Genomic DNA, 23,114 nt, shown 5'->3' with positions numbered 1-23,114 from the left:
TTCCTTGGTGATTAGTGATGTTGAACATTTTTTCATGTGTCTGTTGGCCATGTTGACGTCCTCTTGGAAAATTTTCTGTTTAGTTCTTCCCATTTTTTTAGTGGATTGTTTTTTTGTTATTAAGTTGGCTGAGTTCTTTACATATTTTGGATATTAACCTATTACCCAACATATGGTTGGCAAATTTTTCCTCCCATCCTGTAGTTTGTCATTTCATTTTGCTTCTTTTGCTGTGTAGAAGCTTTTGAGTTTAATGTAGACTCATTTGTTGGATTTTTGCTTTTGTTGTTTGTGCTTTTGGTTTCATGTCAAAAAAAAACATCATCAAGGCCAATACTGACAAATATATTCCGTACATTTTCTTCGAGACTTTTATAGTATCAAGTCTTATGTTTAAGTCTTTGATGCATTTTGAGTAAACTTTTGTGAGTAGAGTAAGATAGGTGTCCCTTTGTGTGTGTGTGTGTGTGTGTGTGTGTGTGTGTGTGTGTGTGTGTTCTGCATGTGTTTCTCCAGTGTTCCCAGCACCATTTGTTGAAGAAACTATCCTTTCCCTATTGGGTATTCTTGGTTCCCTCCAATTATGGTCGAATATTAGTTGACTATATCTACTGAGATTTAATTTTGGGCTCTTTGTTCTGTTCTATTGGTTGATGTGTCTGTTTTTCCATACTGTTTTTATTACTGTGGCTTTATATACAGTTTGAAATCAAGAAGCATGATACCTCTGTCTTTGTTCTTTTTCTCAGGACTGCTTTGGCTATTTAGGGGCTTTTGTGGTTCCACACAAATTGTAGGATTTTTTGCTTTTATTTCTGTGAAGACTGCCTTCAGTATTTTGATGAGAATTGCATTGGATCTGTAGATGGATTTAGGTAGTGTGGCCATTTTAACAATATTAATTCTTCTTTTTTATTTATTTTTTTAATGTTTATTTTTGAGAGAGACAGAGACAGAGTGTGAGGGGGGAGGGGCAGAAAGAAAGGGTGATAGAATCCGAAGTAGGCTTTAGGCTCTGAGCTGTCAGCACAGAGCCCAATGTGAGGCTCAAACTCACAAACCGCGAGATCATGACCTGAGCCAAAGTCGGACGCTTAACCAATTGAGCCACCCAAGCGTCCCAACAATATTCATTCTTCTGATCTATGCATGGGATATATTTCCATTTGTTTGTGTCTTCTTCAGTTTCTTTCAGCCAAATCTTGTAATTTTCATTGTATAGATCTTTCACTTCCTTGCATAAATGTATTCCTAAGTATTATTTTTTAAAAATGTTTATTGATTTTTGAGAGAGCACAAGTGGGAAAGGGGAAGGGAGAGGGGACTGAAGATCTGAAGTGGGCTCTACGCTGACAACAGTGAGCCTGATGTAGGGCTTGGACTTGCCAACTACGAGTTCATATCCTGAGTCAGAGTCAGATGTTCAGGCACCCACTATTTTATTGTTTTGATGCTATTGTGAATGTGATAGTTTTCCTTTTATCAGATGATTCATAGTTAATGTAAAGAGGTGCAGTTGAGGAGTGCCTGGGTGGCTCAGTCAGTTAAGCTTATGTCTCTTGATTTTGGCTCATGTCATGATCTCATGGTTGGTGAGATGGAGTGCCACATGGGGCTCTGCACTGACAGCCAGAACGTGCTTGAGATTCTCTCTCTCCCTCTCTCTCAGTCCCTCCCTCACTCATGTGCACACTTTCTCTCTTTCTCAAAAGTAAATAAACTTAAAAAAAAGAAATCCAATTAATTTCTGTATGTTGATTTTGTATCCTGCCACTTTACTGAAATTGTTGATTCTATATATAAGATTATATTATAAACAGATAGAGCTTTACTTTTTCCTTTCCTGACTTGAATGTCTTTTATTTCTTTGTTGTCCCTAAGTCCACTAGCTAGGACTTCCATTACTATATTGAATAGGAGTTGTGATAATAGACATCCTTGTCTTATTCCTAATCTTAGAGGAAATAGTTTAAATTTTTCTTCCTTAAGGATAATGTTAGCTGTAGATTTGTCACATATGTCCTTTATTATGTAGAGGTAGGTACCTTCTATATCCAAACTGTTAGGGATTTTTGGCAACAAATGCTGTTATATTTTGTCAAATGGTTTTTCTGCATCTATTGAGATAATCATATGATTTTTATCTTTAATTTTATGGATGTGATGTATTACATTTATTGATTTCCACATTGAACCATCCTTGCATCCCAGGAATAAGCCCCACTTGGCCTTGGTGTATAATTCTTTCAATGAATACTTGAAGTCATTTTGCCAATATGTTACTGAGAGTTTTTACATCTATATTCATCAGGGATATTTATAATTTTCTTTTACTGTGGTATCCTTATCTTGTTTTGGTATCTAAGTAAATCTGGCTTCATAAAAAGAGTTTGGAAGAGTGTGAAAGAGTTTGATGAGAATTGGTGTTGATTCTTGAAATGTTTAGTAGAATTCTCCAGTGAAGTTGTTGGGTCTGAGTTTTCTGTGCTGGGAGTTTTTGATTACTGATTCAGTCTCTGTGGTTATTATCAGTTTGTTCGTATTTTGTATTTCTTCCTGAGTTAGTGTTGGTAGGTTATGTGTTTCTAGAAATGTGTCCCTTTCTTCTAGATTATGTAACTTGTTGGCAAATAATTGTTCATAGATGTTTCTTTCATTTATTTATTTTAATATAATTTACTGTCAAATTGTGCTCTTGGTTTTTGGGGTAGATTCCCATGGTTCATCACTTACATACAGCACACAGTGCTCATCCCAAGTGTCTTCCTCAATGCCCATCACCCATTTTCCCCTCTCTCCCACCCCTCCATCCACCCTCAGTTTGTTCTCTGTATTTATGAGTCTCTTGTGGTTTGCCTTCCTCCCTCTCTGTTTGTAACTATGTTTTCCCCTTCCCTTCTCCCATGGTCTTCTGTTAAGTTTCTCAAGATCCACATATGAGTGAAAACATATGATGTCTGTCCTTCTCTGACTGACTTATTTCATTCAGCATAATACCTTCCAGTTCCATCCACATTGCTGCAAGTGGCATGATTTCATTCTTTCTCATTGCCAAGTAGTATGCCATTGTATATATAAACCACATCTTTATCCATTCATCAGTTGATGACCATTGAGGCTCTTTCCATGATTTGGCTATTGTTGAAAGTGCTGCTGTAAACATTGGGGTACACGTGCCCCTATGCATCAGTGTTCCTGTATTCCTTGGATAAATTCCTAGTAGTGCTATTGCTGGGTCGTTCTATTTTTAATTTTTTGAGGAACCTCCACATTGTTTTCCAGAGTGGCTGCACCAGTTTGCATTCCCACCAACAGTGTAAGAGGGTTCTCATTTCTCCACATCCTTGCCAACATCTGTAGTCTGATTTGTTCATTTTAGCCTCTCTGACTGGTGTGAGGTGGTATCTCAGTGTGGTTTTGATTTGTATTTTCCTGATAATGAGTAGATGTTTCTTTTATAATTCTGCAGTGTCAGTTGTAATGTCTCCTCTTTCATTTCTAGTTTTATTTAAGTCTTCTCTCTTTTTTCTTAGTCTAGTTAAAAGTGTGTCAATTTGGGGGCGCCTGGGTGGCTCAGTCGGTTGAGCGTCCGACTTCGGCTCAGGTCATGATCTCGCGGTCCGTGAGTTCGAGCCCTGTGTCAGGCTCTATGCCGAGTGCTCAGAGCCTGGAGCCTGTTTCAGATTCTGTGTCTCCCTCTCTCTCTGACCCTCCCCCGTTCATGCTCTGTCTCTCTCTGTCTCAAAAATAAATAAACGTTAAAAAAGAAAAAGTGTGTCAATTTTATCTTTCCAAAGAACCAGCTTTTAATTTCGTTGATCTTTTCTATTGTTTTTTTGGTCTCTGTTTCATTTGTTTCTGCTTTGATCTTTAGTATTTCCTTCCATCTGCTAACTTTAGGCTTTATTTGTTCTTTTTTTTTTTCTAATTTCTTATGGTGTAAAGTTAGGTTGTTTATTTGAGATCTTTTTAATTTCATACTTAATATGTGTGTTTACTGCTGTAAACTTTCCTCTCAGAACTGCTTTTGCTGCAGCCCACACTATTTGATTTGACACACTATTTGACTATTTGGTATGTTGTTTTTCCATTTTTATTTGTTTTAGTGTTTTATTTCTTTTTGATCTAATGGTTGTTTAGAAGTGTGTTGTTTAGTTTCCACATATTTATAGATCTAACTTTCTTTTTGTTGTTAATTTCTAGTTCAGTGAAGATGGTTGGTATTATGTCAGTCTTTTAAAATTTGCTAAGAATTGTTTTGTGGCATATCATACGATCCATGCTGGAGAATGTTCTATGTGCAGTTGAGAAGAATAAATATTTGCCTGCTATTGGATGGAATGTTCTGTGTATGTCTATTAAGTCCATTTGTTATGAAGTATGGTTCGTTATAAAGTTTCTTTGTTGATTTTCTGCCAGGATGATCTATCCATTGCTGTATAATGGGGTATTGAAATCCCATGCATTTATTGTATTGTCCTTTATTTCTCCCTTAAAACCTATTATTATTTGCTTAATATATCTTGGTACTCAGATATACAAGGTTAGGAGCATATTTATTTACAATTGTCATATCCTCTTGAGGTACTGACCTTTTCATCATTATATAATTACCTTCTTTGTGTCTTCTTACCTTTTTTGTCTTGGAGTGTATTTTGTCTGATATAAGTTTGGTTATACCCACCATTTTGGTTTCTGTTTGCTTGGAATATCATGTTCTGCCCTTTCACTTTGAACTGATGTGTGTCTTAGAGCTGAAATGAATCTCCTGCAGGCAGCATATGGTTGGGTCTTGTTTTTGTTGTTGTTGTTGTAGTTGTTGTTTTAACTATTTAGCCACTTTGCCTTTTGACTGGTGAGTTCAGTCCCATTACCCTGTTACATTTAGATTGATTATTGGTAAGTAAGGATTTACAACTGTCATTTTATCTTTTGCCTTCTGGTTATTTTGTCTCCACTGTTTCTTTTACCTTCTTTTTTTTTCTTTTTTTTGCGTTTTTTAGTGGTTTTCTGGGATGATTCTCCTGTTTTTGTTTCATGTCTCTCTTCTAGATTTTTCCTTTGTGGTTACTACAAGGTTTGTATAAGACATTTGATGAATAAAATATATTTTTTTCCTGGTGATAGCAATTTATCTTCATTCTCTATAAAGTCTCTGTCATTTCATTCTTCCCCTTTTATATTTTTGATGTCACAAATGATCTCTTTTTATGCTGTGACTTTGTTACCTGTTTGTGGTAGCTGTATTTTTAATGTCCTTTTCCTTTAAACTTTAAGCTATAATTAATAGTTTAACATACTATTCTAAAGAATATTCTAATTCTGACTGCTTGTCACCTTAAAAAGAGTTTTGTGTACTTTTGTCCTTTCTTTACAGCTTGAAGTGCTTTTTTCAACATTTCTTGTAAGGCAGGCCTAGTGGCGGTGAACTTCCTCTCTTTTATTTGTCTGGGAAGGCCTTTATTTCTCCTTTATATGTGAAGGATCACTTTGGCAGATAAGATATTCTTGGCTGACAGTTTTTATATTTCAAATTTTTAAATATGTCATTCTACTATCTCCTGACCTGTGGAGTTTTTGCTGAGAAATGTACTCATAGTCTAATAGGCATTCCTTTGTGGGTTACTGTCTTTTTTCCCCTGTCTTTAAAATTCTTTCTTTATCATTACTTTTAACACTTTTAATGAAATATGTCTTGGAAATGGTCTTTTTGCATTGAGTAATAAGGCATTTAATAAGCTTCATGGAATTTTATCCAGTTCCTTCCCTAGATTTGGGAAGTTCTTAGATATTGAATTTTAATTAAATTTACTTAATTAAATTCTCTGCCTTTTTTCTGTCCCTCTTCTCCTTCTGAAATAATCATTATTTAAAGTTGGCTTTTCTAATGGACCCTGAGACCTCTTATAGGATTTCTTTGCTTTTTAAAAATCTGTTTTCTTTCCTCTTCTGCCTGAATCATTTCTAGATGCCTATCTTCCACCTTGTGAATTCTCTCTTCCATTTGATCTGTTCTATTTCCAATGCATTCTAATGCATTCTTTATCTCATTTATTGAGTTCTTTACCTCCAGAATTTCTGTTTGGTTCTTATTTAGAATTCCAGTCACTTTGGTAAACTACTCCTTTGTCTGTTCATTTTATTCCTGAGAGCTTTATATTGCCTGAGTTTTCTTATAGCTCATTGAATGTCTTCATAACAGCTATTTTGAATTCTTTTATCCCTTAGATTGCAATATTCCATGTCTTTGGGTTCAGTTTCTGGAGAATTGTCATTTCCTTTTTGTCATATTGTATTACCATGATTTGATGAAAAGTGCCTACTTTTCACATTGAAAGTAATGTACACTTTTCTTATTTAGGTAAGGTTTTGTTTAATGTGATTCTGACAGGTTGGTAATTAGGAGCCTTCCTTTCACTTTCCAGAAGGTGGTGGTATAGCATAATTTTTTGGTTTATCTTACTGAAAATTGGGAGTCCAGGCATAAAAAAAAAAAAAAAAAAGAAAAGAAAAGAAAAGAAAACTGGCTGCAGAGGGGATGGTGCATATTTAGCACTTGGGGCTGTGGGTGTGCCCACAGCTCTGTAGAGGGATCCATGATTGTGGGGGAAGGAGTCCCAGAGGTCTGTGGGTGATTCTTTTCCCTGAACCCTGAGACAGACAACAGGAGACACTTCCCTTCAGTTCTCTTTGTCTGCCTACTTCTCTTTCCTTTCCCTGCCCCAGTCACTGTGGTCCCTTCTAAAAGAGAGCAATAGATTCCCCTAGCTACAGAACACTCAACTGGGCAGACCCCACTTGCCAACCACCTTCACCCTCCACCTCCTCTGCCAGAAAGGTTGTGCTGGCACATAGCCAGACCTCCAGCAGCTTTCTCTGCAGCTGCCACCCCTGGTGCCACTGCGGCTCCCCTTGCTCCATGGCTTCCTCTGCTGTCCAGTCTGCCCACTTGTGGGTGTATTAATAGGTGGATCTTTTGACTGTCCTGGTATGTAGTGAAGAGGTGCTTTTCTTTGGTTATGGATGTCTGATTAGTTGCAAATGAAAGGGGAGTAAAAGGAATAACTCATGCTGCCATGATGCTGACCTCACTCTCAGATTTTTATTTTATTATCCATAAAGCTCTTTGACTTGAGAAACTTCAGTGACATTTTGACCTTCTAGGGGTTTGGGTTTCCCGAGTCTTTGGACTTTGATGTTCCCAGTATTTGGAATTGCAACTACCAGATATCCACATGACTTTCTCCCTAAGTTCATTTAAATATCTGGTCAAGTGACATCAAGTAATAATGTTAAGTGACGTTATCAAGGAGACCTTACCTGACCACTCTATCTGAAACACTGCATCTGTCCCTTTTATTTTCTTCTCCTTACTAACTTTATTTTTGTTTTTAGTGGTTTTTATCACTTGAGAAACTGAACATGTTTTTGTTTGCTTATTATCTATCTTTTATTTATTTATTTTTTAAATGTTTATTTAGTTTTGAGAGAGAGAGAGAGAAAGCATGAGTGGGGAAGGGCAGAGAGAGAAGGAGACAGAGGATCTAAAGAGGGCTCTGTGCTGACAACAGACAGCCTGATGCAGGGCTCTAATTCATGAACCGTGAGATCATGACCTGAGCCAAAGCTGGAAGCTTAACTGACTGAGCCACCCAGGTGCCCCTATCTATCTTTTAACAAGGATAATAGACAATGGGTCTGTTTTACTCACACTACTGTGTATTCAGTACCTAGAACACTGTTACATAGTAAGTGCTCAATAAATAATTTTAAAAGGTGTTTATTTTTAAGTAATTTCCATACCCAATATGAGAGTTGAACTTATAACCCTGAGATCAAGAGTCACGTGCTCTACCAACTGAGCCAGCCAGTCACCCCTCGATAAAATAATTTTTAATGAATGAATGAATGAAAGGGTTGGCTAAACATAAAATATTTCATATGTATTCCATAAAATGGAATATAAAAATCCTGGTGACCATAAGTGAACATTTTCAATTATGCTTAGTTAGATGTAAGGTTAACTAAGAACACTTACAATCAGTGATAGGTTCTAATTTCACACTATATTCAGAGGTTCTGGCAATTCTATCTAGCAACTTTAGAAAACAATGACTCATGCAGTTAAGATTGTGGAAGCAGGTGAAAATAATAAAATACTATATATATTTTTTTTCTTAGAGTTTTCTTGTTTCTTGATGGACAATAATTAATAATTTGTTACTTGCTAGCCAAAAAAAACTTACTTCAGAGATTTCACTTGCTACTCAATAACTATGTGCACATACTTAGAGCAGTTTGGTAGTTAGTTGCTGATACTGGTTCAAAGAGCACTTTTATGCCACATTTTCCTATGCGAAAATGCAAATTTTGATATTTCTTAATTTTGAAATGTCCATTTTTCAGCATTAAATCCAGGTTCATTTTGAAAAAAAAAAAAAAGAAAGAAAGCTAAAATCTATTACAGTATAAATACTAAAGCTCACACATCCTAAGTGTATTTCTGCCTTATGTAAGTTCTTATAAATCCAGGAATTCTCATAAATTTATTTTATTATTCCAAGTACATTATTTAGGTGTATCATTATCATATTTGAGGAAGGCTTTTTCACTTTATTCCCAAAAATGATCTTGAATTTTACATGCAACAAAAGTTTTATAATGAGTAATTCACATTGACAGAAATACACACTCTAGATTTCTTAAGAATCTCAGATTGATTTGAAGGAATTTTAACTCTCAGTGTCATGATTTTTAGATAAATTTTCTGTTTGGATTGGCAATCTTAACAATGCAATTATCTCAATGTATTTTCATTACTAAGAATTATGCATAATGGATAACAGAATCTGTATTCTTACTAGGCCATAAAAGAAATTTCCTGCATTATAGAATTTTCTACTAGAATATTGATTTCACAACTTTATTTTAAACATACAAAGGTGACATTTTATTACTATAAATATGTTTCATAAATTTAAGTTATAACATGCAGTTAACTTAGAGAAAATTAAAGAGAATGTTATGGCTGTTTTGATGATGGTCATTGAGATTGAGGATTGAGAATGGCATTTGTCTTCATGTATCAGTCTGAACATTATTTCTGTATTTCTAACCTTTGCTTTCATTACATATCAAGAAATTTCTATTAACATGAATAGTTGAAAAGAATAACGTAACTTTTTAATAGTACAGATCTGGCAACTTCAGGGTAGTCTTCAATTAAATTGGTCACAAAACTGGAAAGAACAGTAGTAGGAAATTTTATTTCACTACTAAATTTTAGTAATATTATATTGATATTATGTAAGGACAAGTTGTAGTTTTTATCATGAATGAATATAAAGTTTCAGTAACAAGAGCATAATAATCCTTCTAACTATGCATGTACCTTTCACTTTTTATTGCAAAACTATTAGGCTGTAATAAAAATGTGCATCCAAATAAGGACAACGATGTCTTTCCTGGCATTTGTAAGGAAAACACACCTATGCTACAGCAGTATATTCACTTTTATAATTCTTTGCTTGCAGATATTTAACGTCCTAAATTAGTAGAAGTTCACTACATACATCTGCTTTCCTAACCTATGATACATGTCCAAGAAGTTCAAATATAAGCATAGCAAAGTCAAAAGATAGAAACTAAAGCTGGTAGAACTAGCACTACAAAGCACTATACTGCTTATTTCCATTATATAATAATATGAAATTTATTATATTGTGTACATTAAATTTTTGAAAATAATGTAGATTATGCTTATAAATAGGGAATTGAAGAAAATATTGATTTGAATTAGAATATAAAATGTTAAGTATACATTTCATAACCTCTAGGACAGTTATTAAAATATACTAAAAGATATATCAAAATTATCATAATTTTTTTTTTGAGATAGCACAAGTTAGGGAGAGGGACAGAAGGAGAGAGAGAGAATCTCAAGCAGGCTGTATGCTTAGTGTAGAGCCTGATGCGGGGCTTGATCTCATGACTCTGGGATCATGACCTGAGCCAAAATTAAGAGTCAAACTCTCAACCAACTGAGCCACTTGGTGCCTCCAAATCATAATAACTTAAATAGAATGCTAAGAAACGTTTAAATAATTCAAAAAAAGGGCAAGAAAAGTGAAACAGGAACAAGTCAAAGGGAACAAAAAAAGAAAGCAATAATAAAATAGTAGACCGAAATAAAAACATATTAATAGTATAATTAAATGTTAATGGTCTAAGCATACCAATTAAAGGACAGTAGATTTTCAGGTTGACATTTTATAAAATGACCTAAATGTAGGCTGTATAAAAGAAATTAACATCAAATATAATGACATTGGAAGTAAACGGATGGAAAGGAAGCACTTCTTGAATAGAAAGTATCTCAAAGGTCTGCCCCTCTGTGAAAACAATAAGAACAATGCAAAAAAAAGTCAAAATCAACTTTTTCTGAAATCTGGAAATTAATGACACTCTTACAGTAGTCCAAGGAATGTTTATTCCAGAAAAATAGCTGAATCTCAGTAAGAACATTAGACTTTGTTGGGTTTTCACTGACTTTTCTTCCATCTTTCTGTCCTCAACCTTGCAACTACAGAAGTTGTGAAAAAGAGCATTCTGCAGGTACTGGAGGAGGCAGAATGGGTTTGGAGCTATGCCACACTCCATTCTCAGAGAGTTGTCCATATTTGACCTGTTAACTCACTGAAAAGCCTCATTATCAAAACTTGTCTTTATTTGACTGGACTTAGAGCTCACTCTGTGAAGAGCTCTCTCCCAGCTTTTAACAAATAGAGTCAGCGGCAAGTTTTTTTTAACATCACAACTACTTGAAGCAGCATTACTACTTGGGACTAGCAGAAGGTCCTTCTAAAACTATAAAAAACTGGGCAAAGAGATGTCAATAGTCTTTAAAAATCTCCAACATAGATTTCTGGGAATCTAGAAAGCCACAAGCCTGTGCAGGGCTATGCCATGTCCAATAAAGACTTGAAAAGACTATAATATTTCTCATCTATTGCTGACCTTGAGAAAGCTAGCAGGAAGTGAAGGCTAAGGCAGAACTGTAAACTCCTGTCAGAGCTGGAAAATGTATACCAACACACACACACACACACACACACACACACACACACACACACACCACAGAGCCCCAGCAAAAGTGGAAGACCTACTGATTCAAGATATTTAAGAAAATATTTGTCTAGTCTTTAGGTGAACATTAAGCTAAGTGGCTGCATGAGACAAGAATACAGACTTTACATAATGAGACCAAAAGTGTCACTAAGAAAACAAATGCTAAAAACAACAAAAGAAAAGCAAACAGCAGCAACAATATCATAGGGGATATATGATTTGTAGAACTGCCACATTACTTTATTTGATATGTCCAGTTTTCTACAAAGATTATAAAATGGACAAGGAATCAGAAAAATGTGCTCCATACACAGAAAAAGAATAGAAATTGTCTCTAAGAAAGATCATACCTTGGACTTATTTTTTTTCAAGTTTACTTATTTATTTTTTGAGAGAGAGTGGGGGGGGGGGGGAGGGACAGAGAGAGAGGGAGAGAGAGAATCCCAAGCAGGCTCCTCACTGGCAGCACAGAGCTTGATGGAGGGCTTGATCTCATGAACCGTGAGATCATGACCTGAGCTGAAACCAAGAGTCGGATGCTTAACTGACTGAGCCACTCAGGGGTCCCATATCTTGGATTTAATTGAACAGAGTCTTTAAGTCAGCTGTTTGAAATATGTTCAGAAACTGAAGAAAATCATGTCTAAAGAGTTGAAATATGAGAATGATGCCTCACCAAATAAAGCATCTTATTATAGAAATGTAAGTTATGTATACTTAAAAAAAAAACAAATAGATTTTCTTGACTTGAAAAATACAATAATTATAAAAATTTTGCCAAGGGACTTCACAGCAGATGTGAACTAGCAGAAGAAATCAGGGAACATGAAGAGAAGCTAATTGAGATTATCCTTTCTGAGAAACGTGAAAAGAGTGAATGAAGAATGACAAAAAATGAACAGAGACCTGTGGGACACCATCCATAATACCAATCTATGTATAATAATAATTCTACAATCAAAGGAGGGAGAAAAATGGTCAGAAGGGATATTGAAAAAAATAATACCCCCAAACTTCCCTAATTTGATGAAAAACTTTAATTTTTTTTTTAATCCAAGAACTTTAATAAATTTCAGGTAGGATAAACTAAAGGGATCCACACTGGGCCACATTATAGTCAAACTGTTGAAAGTCAAACATAAAGAGTGAATCTTGAAAACAGCAGAGAAAAGTAACAAACACATGACATATGATGTACTGAAAGCAATAGACTGCCAAACAAGAATTCTATATCTAGCACAGCTATCCTTCAAAAACAGGAGAAATTAAGATGTTTTTGGGTAAATAAAACCAGATGATTTGTTAATAGCACACCTGCCCTGCAGGGAAACACTACAGGGAGTCCTGTAGGCTGGAAGAAAGTATACAAGACAGTAAATTTGAATCCACGTCCATAAACAAACAAACAAACAAACCAAAACTAACACCAGTAAAGGTAACAGCATAGATAAATATACTAGATGACTACGTATAGTTTTTGTATGTAACTTTTTTTCTTCTCCTTGCTAATTTATGAGATGCTGCTAAAGCAGTACTGAGATGGTAATTTATACCTGTTAACCAGTATGTTTATAAAGAAGAAAACAGTAACCTAACTTTCTGCTTAAACAAGTTAGAATATGAAGAGCAAAATAATCTCAAAGCAACCTGAAGGAAGGAAATAATAAGGATTGAAATGGAAATAACATACAGAAGAGAAAAACAATAGAAAAAATCAGGAAAATCAAAAGTTTATTATTTAGAAAGATCAACACAATTGAAAAACCTTTAGTTTTAGTTACACTATCTACAAAAAAAAAACACTCAAATTACTAATATCATTAATGATATTAGTATGTTACTATCAGCCTTATGGATATAAAATAGATTATAAAGGAATACTATAAACAGTTGTATGCTAAAAATAGATAACCTGGTGAAACAATACTAATACTACTTCTGATGCAAATCTACCAGACCTCTGATCATTGCTAGTGGGAATGTGAAACAATATAGCCACTCTGGAAAATGGCGTGGCAGTTTCTTACAAAGTTAAAATATAGACTTGCCATATGACTCAGCAGTCCTACTCTAGATGAATTGAAAGAAAACTTGTGTTCATATAAAAACCCGTACACCTGTGCTTATAGGTAGCTTTTGTAGTATTTGCTAAATACTAGACATAACCCAAATGCACTTTAGTGAGTGAATGGATAAACAAATTCTGGTACCTTCACATAATGGAATGCTAGTCAGCAATAGAGAAGAATTGGTGATACATACAACTTAGGTGAAACTTAAAGGACTTATGCTGAACAAAAGAAGCCATTGTCATATTATTGAAAAGACAGAGCTATAGAAATGGACAGTAGAACAAGGGTTGCCAGGAACTATGGGTAGGAGGAGGGATGGATATAAAAGGACAGCACAGGGAGTTTTTTGGAATGGGAGAACTATTCTGTACCCCGATTATGGTAGTAATTACATGAATCTGTACAGAAGCATTAAAATTCATAGAACTGTATACCAAAAGGAAAAAAAGCCAATTTCGCTGTATGTTAATTTAAAAATAAAATATAATAAATAGTATTATAGGATTATATCGGAGAGAGGAAGCATAAATCACTCAATCAGGAAGCTTGGGGATAGAGAGAAAAAGCTTTTGTTAACCTAACTATGCCATAGGAAACGAAAATACAGAAATGTGATGAATGGTGCCATTGAACAGAGAAATTAGATAATTGAGGTCCCAGATGAGCTTCATAGTCTTAAATTATCCAGGTTTCCTTTCATATAAAATGTAATGAGCAGAGGTGCCTTGGTGGCTTGGTCGGTTTAGTGTCCAGCCTCTGCTCAGATCATGATATCCTGGTTCGTGAGTTCAAGCCCTGTATTGAGCTTGCTGCTGTCAGCACAGAGCCAGCTTCGGATCCTCTGTCCCCCTCTCTCTCTCAGCCCTTCCCCCACTCGCACTCTCTCTCTCTCAAAAGGAAATAAACATTAAAAAATAAATAAATAAAATGTAATGAGCAATTGCCAAACAGCTATTTTGGTTACTGCATTATTGATATAACCAAAATCAGACCTGTGTCCAAGAAGCCATATACATATAAAATCTATATTATATATAAATTATATACGTATGTGCAGGTGTGTGTGTGTGTATTTTTACTAAGTTAAATACTCAGGAGGCAGGGGCTTCTGTATTTTACATTTTTTTATAATCCTGTGGTCATAGGTATCTTTCTTGAAGCCATAAAAAATTTAAATGTTGAAAACCTCTTTGGGTATAATAGAAATATCTAGTTTTGGTTATAAAGAAATTGACGAAGTCCCCTGTAAACGTTTTCACTTCGTAGACTGAAACTTCATTCTTCAGTCTATACTTTTGGACATCATAGTCAGTAAGCAGAATGCTAAATTAATGACAGATGCACTATTTGGAGAAGTACCAGGTGTAAATAATTTTTAAAACCATCTATTTATTATAAATACATTTTCAAATGTTCCTATCAAATTTAATATAAATCTAGAGGTATTATTCTCTAAGAGATTACAGGAGTTGAATTGAAATAGAACACATTTAACCAAGAAGTTATACAACAAGTGAAGTAGGGCGATAAATCCCCACTCTAACATTGACTCTTAGGTATGTATTTGAATCTGTTCTATGACAGACACATTATCCAGAGTAAAACATATGTGTATGAAAAACATTTGGGTGAAGACAATCCTTTTTTAATTTTCCCCCCTTGCACACGGAGATTATTATAGACCATATATAAAACAATAAATGACTTTTTGGCCTCAAATCTATCATCTTCCAATTTCTCTTTTGATTCTTCTTATAAATTTGTTTTGTAACCCTGAGTGGAAGCATTTGATGTGTCACCATTTTCATTGTTCTGAACTGTTTATATCTCAGCAGGAGTAATGACATGAATAGTTTGACTGTTCAGATGTGAAATCAGAGTGAACACTTGTCAACGCTTTTTCAACAAAATTAAATGTTGCTAATTTAAAATGGGTCAGAGTAATATTTTTCTGTATTTTATTCATTCTATAATTTAAATTTAGATCATTTGATGTACATTTTTACAATTGGCTCATTTCTGGATCATTAAACCTTATCATCAAATAATATTTATTAAGCTTCTGCATGTTCATAGATCCAGAATGACTGCTATATGATAGCAGTTAAGAAAATAACATACACTGACTCTTTTTAAAACAAAAAACACATAGCTCTTCAGCTAAAGAAACACTTTTATGTATCTAATGAACACAAATAGAGCGTTTTTTCATTACTCCTATCCATATGACTCACTTCTTCCTGCCATTTCTAATTCTAAAAATCTATATGGTATTTTAAGGGCACTTTTGGATCATTCGCAAATACATTAATATTTGCACATAATTTTTTATAATATACTATTGTGTAGATGAACTGCTTTCTGATTTATTTCAGTGTGGGGAAGATGTGGAAACTAAAGTTAGAAGTTGTATTACTTACATAAAGGAGATAGAGGGGAAAGATTTGGAAAGAAACCAGTCATGAAGGAAAAGGAGTAAGATGGAAACAAGGCAAACTAAGGAGAATGTAAAAGAGAGATTATATGGTCATATGCTAACTCCCATAGAGTGACAGATTGTATTTGAGACCCATTGACCCAGTTCTTAATTAAAAGTTTGGTTAACAAAATAGTGTATTATTCTAACGAATGCTTTTGTTATTGTTGTTTGTTGTTGTTGTTAAATCTATTTTCTTCACAGGTTATGTAACTCATTAGTTACATACAGGTTACACACAAACTCAGTTTTGTTATTCATTAGTGGTGTCATCAAATGGTATACAAAAAAGGAAGTTTGGTGATACTAACTTAATTTTTATTCATCTTTGGTAATGAAGTGTGGTAAAGGAGATTGAAACTGTTATCTGAATGTAGCTAACCTACATATTTATCTAGCAGTATTTATTTTGTCCTCTATTAAGAACAAACAAAAGTTAAATATGCATTTTTCTAAGGAGATCAGTGACTAAAAGTTAAGTACTTATGGATTCTTTCTTAGTTTCTTATTCACAGAAAACTTGAGGATATTCCTCCAATTGATTATTTGGAAACTTAATATATCATTAATAAAATAATTTGTAATGAGCTCTTATTCTTCATTTAGGAAAATAAAGTTAGCTTTACCTATTAAAGGGACCTTATGTGTACTCATTTGCCCATTTGTTCTTAAATGCTTCCAAAAGGCTTACTGTCTTTACTTTAAACATCTTACTCTCTCAAATAAGTTTTTATCTTTTTAGCTCTTCACCGCACACCAAATCAAAGATGTCTGTTAACTCTTCTTCCTTTAAAATCAAGAGAGGAGGAGAGGTTGACCTTAGGGTGACAAGTTTATGACTTCCATAACTGGGAGCTAATTTTCAACTCCGTGTCCCAGGTTTACTGTATTTAAACATTCTTGGACATTTCAGATGGCTGTTAAACTTGAATTATATGTAAGCATAACTCATTGCCTGAAATTATTTCTTTTTAGGTAAACAAGATTATAAAAAAACCAAACCTATTTTACGAGCAACCAAATTAAAAGCAGAAGCAAAGAAAACAGCAATAGGCATAAAGGTACCTGTATTTGGTAACTTTAAAGTTTGATATATGCATGCCATTTCATTTTCTAAAACTGGATTGCATGAATGTTGAATTCTAAATGTTTTATGACATTTCAAAATCAAAGTCGAATGCCAGAATTGAAGGTTTTTATAAAGAATTTGCTTAATGGGAAACATCATTCCAATTCTGAGACTTGACTTGGTCTTAAAATAAAACACAATGTCGCATAGGGAGCCAGTTATACTTAAAGTTGAAATTTATTTTTTCTCTAGCTACTGTGTATATTGTTCAAACAGTTCAGTGATTTATGTGGCCTGAATAAAAAAATTTCTTTCATTTTCAATAAGTTTACTTTTATGGTTATTGAAATTTTAGTTATAATTATATATACTTAGATCATTCATGTGTGTAATTTTACTCTGTGCATTACTATTGTTGCCAGTACTCTCTATTATAAAATTCTAATGATGTCCCCAAACTTGTTCTTTTAGAAAATCAGTGTTTTAACTGCTTAAGAGGGATAAATGCATCTGAGAATGATGTTAGCAGATACTAATCCAATGTGTTAGCACGATGAAGTTCAACAAAATTACATGTACATTATTACTCATGTCCATTTTTTGCCAAATATTTAGAGGTTAATCAAACTGTAAATACAAAAATTAACTTGACAGTTGTGCTGTCAAATGTGCAAAATTAAAGTGACTAGTATATATACTTTATTTAAATATTAAAATGTTAAAAAGAGATTTTGGTTTTATCTGGCAGATGAAAAATCAATTTTTCTAAGTTATAGCTTATAGCAAATGCCAAGGTATTACTACCAAGCCGTAACAGCTGTTGAACTGCCAGATGATATATTTGGTTGTCTTCCAGAATTTGCTATTATGATCACGAAACACTGCCTTCTTTTTACTCCTGATTGCTGATTTTGATCAAGCATTGCCGTGTGATACGGTATGTTTTCACAACAACAATCTCAGTTAGTGCTGTTGTGTCAGTTTTTAATGAAAAAAGTGAATTGCCTTTTTGTTTAAAAGAGAGATGATTAATCTTTTGGAGTTTTCTTCTAATTTCACATGAAATTTTATTCATCTGTAAAATTATTTCTGGGACATCATCTTTCTAAAAGTAATACTTGGGTTTGTTTTGTTTTTGTTTTGTGGGTTTTTTTTGTTTGTTTGTTTTGTTTTGTTTTGTTTTTCAATTAGTTACCTGATGGTTGTCTCTTGTAGTGAGAGCATTATTTGTCATTTTCCACCAAGGCACTTATATCCCTCACTTTTACCTCTCACAATGCAGTGTTTTGGTTTCTTTTGTTTTGTTTTGTTTTGTTTTGTTTTGTTTTGTTTTAAAGAAAGATAATGGTGTAGCAAAATCCACTTGTGGCACAATATAATGAGCAACTACAAATTCGAATTTGAGATATAGTGCAACCACTCATTTACTAATATATGCACATCCTCTTTTGTTTTTTCTTATAGTTTTTGTTATTATTTCAATTTGAGGGAATGACTTTAGTATGAGATAAATCTACCTTACAGCACAATTATCTAATATCTTTTTAAAAACAATGTAGAATATAAGCAAATTCTTTTTATGAGAAAAAAATTTTTCTGATTTCATTTATGATTTAAAGTATGTACAAAAGAACTTCTAACTGACATCAGAACATAGCTCCTTTTCAATAAGCTAGCATATCATTTTGATTTGTAAACCTATGGTAAACAAAACCCTTAACTTTAAGCATTGTTTACTTTGCTTGAAAAATTATTTGAAGAGCCCATTAAAATGATATGAAACTTTTTAGAATCAGAACCATGGAGGTGTTTTACATTTCAGATCTGGCATACTAATTAGTTTGCCCTGTCAAACTTTGATTGCCTTGTCATTTTAGCATAGGATTTTAAATAACGAAGTTTCTTTCAGCAATTGCCATTTAATGCTGTTTAATTTCCCCAGTGAGTGATTTTATCCATATTGATAATGTCAGAGAAGCAACTAAGGACTAATGAACATCAAACATGTTTGACTCTTATCTCGTTGATATAGGATGACCATAATAGTACAATATTTTATCACTTTACTACTTATTTTTAGAATGAATCCTAGTTAGGCTCTTAAAATAATTTAAATCTATAGAAAATATGAACAGATGCATGGAATAGAAAAATAACAGCAATATCAACACTGAACACAGAATAAAGAGCCCTAGGATCACATTCTTCTTGCCTCTTACTGTTACCATCGTCTAGCCAGTCTGAGCTGGCATATTTGCAAAATGGCGAATATACCATTCCCTCACAGGGATGTCAGGAGAGTTAAATAACACAATGAGAGCACTTAACATTGAACCTAGTGCACAGAATTCACTTGTGAATGGTTAGCTGATGGAGAAGATATTTCTCTGAATTAGCCATTACTGGTTTGTACAAATAAGACTTCCCTTGGGTGTTTGTCATTGGCCTTCAGATCCCCTGCTTCAACTAAGTCTGTATTGTGTCATTATATTATATATTATAAAATGTTCTCGGTTTTGCTTTGGAGATACCAAGATTACTGTTAGAAAGTTTTCAAAGTATTGCATCATTTTAATATACTTTATGTATAGATTATATAAATCTTACTCAACCCTTCATTATTTATTTAGAAATGCTGTAAGTATTACAGTGTTGTAGAACCTGTAAGAAAGAAAGATGAGTAAGACAGGAGATTTCCTTACCATATAAAATCAACAGTATTGATTGAGAAAACTGGGACCAGCGATATAAAGAACTACACAATGTAGTCTTTATGCTCAAAGACTTTTAGCACTTTTTTGTAAATGTATGTTTGGTGACAGAAAATGTTTTGAGAGACCAGTAATGATTCAGAATAAGATGTGACTATTACTGTGTCAAAATCTAGAATTAATTTCTTTTTAGAAGCTGTTTTATTTCCTACGTCTTACCAATGTTAACAAAATGTTATAATTTATGACCCAGTATGAAATGAGTGCCACCTAAAAAATATTTGTACAACTAATATTTGCTATTTGGTTGATGTTCAGTTAGATTATTTTTCAAGAACTACAACATGACTAAAGTTTTTTAGAGTGTAAATACCCATGTGTTCTAGTATTTAGGAGGAAAAAGATAATTTATATGTGTTAATTTGTTTAAATGGCTTATTTGAAAGGTATAATCATAATAAAAGAATAAGGATCAAAAATGTAATTTATTTGTTATACAAATAAAATATTCGAGTGTCAACCATATCCTGCGAACAACCTCTTGGGATGAGCCATCTGGAAATGTTAGTTTTTTGTTTTGTTTTGTTTTGTTGGTTATTTCTGATGTAAAACTAAAAATGGCCAGGAGGTGGGGGGTCATAAATGCCTACAGGTCTGTAAGTTATGGTTAGTGTCACCAGCACCCTGAAAGCAGTATTTTCAAATTTTACCATTGTTTTAACCCTTTACACATCCAGTCCCCACAATGCTCATTTCCTCAACAGAATAGGGACATTAAAAAAAAAAATGATGCTATTCCTCTCCATTCCTAGCCCAACCTCCTGCACCATATATTCAATAGAATTAATTGAATTAATGGATCCTCTGAGGTTGTATTCTATGAATGTTCTCTGTTTTCTACCCTTAAAACCCTTTTTCATGCCTCTGGATAGTCTGAAAATGTATAGTGTAGATGATAAAGAGTTGTTTGAAGGGACAAGGAGCAGTTGAAAAGCAGCAATTAGAGGTGATTATCAAATGAGATGGAGATGATGGCCTCCAATCAAGAGTAAAAACTACATTCTCGCTTGAAGCTTGTGCGGACGGTGACTGCTGTTGGACAATTTTGTTGTCCACTATACAGAACAGATGGAGTTTGCAGTTGTGTGTCACTTGTTTATTACAGCCTCTTAAAATTAGTAGCTGTGTAACCAGATGGGTCTGGGAGCACAGCTGTGGGTATAAGAATATAAATGAAACCTGTCTGATGCCGCCATGCCCTTTCGAGATGCCAGTGTTCCAACTGCAACAAAGAAAAACTCACTTTCATTTGACATTATATTGATGTATCAGATTTAAAAAAATCAAATCTTACAAAGACAGTTGACACTGACTCTGTCAACTCCATGATTCTCATCGGTTGCTTATTTTCATAGTTTGGAAATCTAAGTCAATGTAACTTTGAAGCTAAATATCTGTATAAAGCACCCATTTGTAATTTCAACATCCAGGTAAAAATTTCGTGTTGATTCTAAATCAAATTCATTTTAATGTTTTTAAAGTTTATTAGGGGGCATATGTTGAATTATTAATTGTACATTCTGATGAAATGTAAAATATATTCATGTAAATGCAAATAAACTGCTTCCCCATAAAACAATGCCAGGAATGGGTGTGATACACAATTGAAAATTAGAAAGGCATATTAGGCTCTTTAGGGTATGAAACTGGCATTAGTTGCTCTTTTTTGCTCTTTTTAGCTAAATGATATATTAATATTGAGAACATTTCTTAATGGTGTGTGTGTGTATACAACATAGTACATACCATATATTTCATTATACATGAAGTTTATAGACTTTTTAAGAGATAATGGGATTTTTCCCATAATACATACAGTAAATTTTCGACCTCCATTTTAATTAACTAATATGACCCACACCAAATCACCAGATGAAATATTCAGAATCACCCTTCACAGTTCTGATAAATTACACCGTGTCATCCTCCACGAGCGAAAAGTACTGTTTTGTTCCCCCACATTATAAACTATAGGATTTAGAGTTTAAAAATTAGAGTTTCAACAAAATAATATTTAATAAAGATTTGCAGAGACATTAGTTAGAAACTGGTTGTCATAGGAGTTTTTTCCCATTAGAAAAAGAAAGATAGATGTTTTAAAAATCTGTGTCCAAAAGCTATAACTAATAACAAATGTATTGAAGCAGTAAATAAAATTAGGCCTACTCCACTAGAGAACAGGCAAACTGTGAGCATGAACCACACTGCTTGCACTGGCGTCTTCATATCCAAACTATGCAAATATTAAAATTACAAATTTTAATTTTACTATGAGAAAAGCACAAACAAATTAAATGGAAATAATAGTAGGAATGAGTCACCCACTGATGTACTTGTCATTGCAGTGCGTGTTGTCAGGTACAAAATAAGTTACTTTACTTCATGACAAGAAGTGATAATCACAAAGAATGTGATTATTAGGTTCAAACTATTATTCTAGATGATGGAATTATATGGTGATTTTATCTGATGAAACTCATAACATTAACCAATCTCTTCATCAATTTCAACCCTACTTTTTTTTTTTTTCTTTTTTCCTCCTCAGGAAGTTGGCCTCGTACTTGCAGCTATATTGGCCCTCCTACTGGCTTTCTATGCTTTCTTTTATCTCAGACTGTCCACAGATGTTGACCCTGATCTGAAACCAGATGAAGATTAGCTGAACAGCAATCAATGCATTAAAGGGAAATAATTTCATAAAAGCACCCCTTGGGACCAATACTTTCTAAAGTACTGAAACTGGAACATCTTGGATTCTTTCTGCTGGTATTTTTAGTTTTCAGAAATATCTTTTTAAATAGTTGCATAGGATATCAAGAAAAGAACCTTACCTAGCAATGTAGTATAATGTATGCTCCCGGATACTTTTATAAAAATCTTTGTACTTTGACAGGCAACCTATTCATGGTGCGTTTAGATAAAATGGAAAACAGATCCCAAATTCTTCGGATGTCTTAGCCAATTTATGTGTATAACTTCATCGCTTACAGATTACTAAATCTATTTTTGTTCCATATACATCATAAGTAAAAGTATATATCCTCATTTACAGAAACATTCTCAAATCAGATTCAGAGCCTAAGAAGGAATAAAAAGTCATGGGGAATTTTTCATTTTACAAAGAAGCCCTGCTTTCTTTCCAGACATATTTTATATCATTAGAGGAACTATCTGCACATACATCTACAGTAATCTTTTTCCTTCTTTGCCAACTGTTCAGTGCACATGTGCTCCATCAGAAATGGCACCTGGATGACAGAAGCTCAAAGAGTCACATATGTCTCTAAAATAGAGTTCCTTTCCTCCTGGGCTGTCTGAACTGGTGTAAATACAAAGTTCAGTTGATCTTGATTTTAATTAACTTATTATTCTATTAATATAAACTTGGAATTCTATTTTAATTATGTTGTTCTGACTGCTTGCAGTATCAGTTTGCCCCTCTTGTTAGGGAGATATGTAACAATCTGTCATTTAATTGTGCAGGTTTTTTTTTTTTTTCCACATAACAGTAACGAAGTCCTACCTACTCGGAATAATCTTCTTGGGTTGCCTCTTAAATCTGAACTATACGAAGTGGGTTTACAAAATTACATTTTGTC

The 23,114-nt window shown here is 33.8% G+C and overlaps 1 protein-coding gene across 3 annotated transcripts in view; it reads left to right on the top strand.

Annotated features, from left to right (window-relative positions):
* TRIQK (triple QxxK/R motif containing) overlaps positions 1-22,260 on the top strand; it is an 83,192-nt gene extending 60,932 nt beyond the window's left edge. For all 3 annotated transcript variants that reach the window (XM_042923259.1, XM_042923258.1, XM_042923257.1), the window contains exons 4-5: positions 16,651-16,736; positions 22,061-22,260. In XM_042923259.1, the coding sequence (XP_042779193.1) occupies positions 16,651-16,736; positions 22,061-22,174 (200 nt within the window). In that variant the 3' untranslated portion in view covers positions 22,175-22,260. The remainder of the gene's footprint in view (positions 1-16,650; positions 16,737-22,060) is intronic.
* The last annotated feature ends 854 nt before the right edge of the window (positions 22,261-23,114 follow it).

Source organism: Panthera leo, chromosome F2, assembly GCF_018350215.1.
Source record: "Panthera leo isolate Ple1 chromosome F2, P.leo_Ple1_pat1.1, whole genome shotgun sequence".
Taxonomy (NCBI): Eukaryota; Metazoa; Chordata; class Mammalia; order Carnivora; family Felidae; genus Panthera; species Panthera leo.
This window is presented reverse-complemented; position numbering and strand designations above follow the sequence as displayed.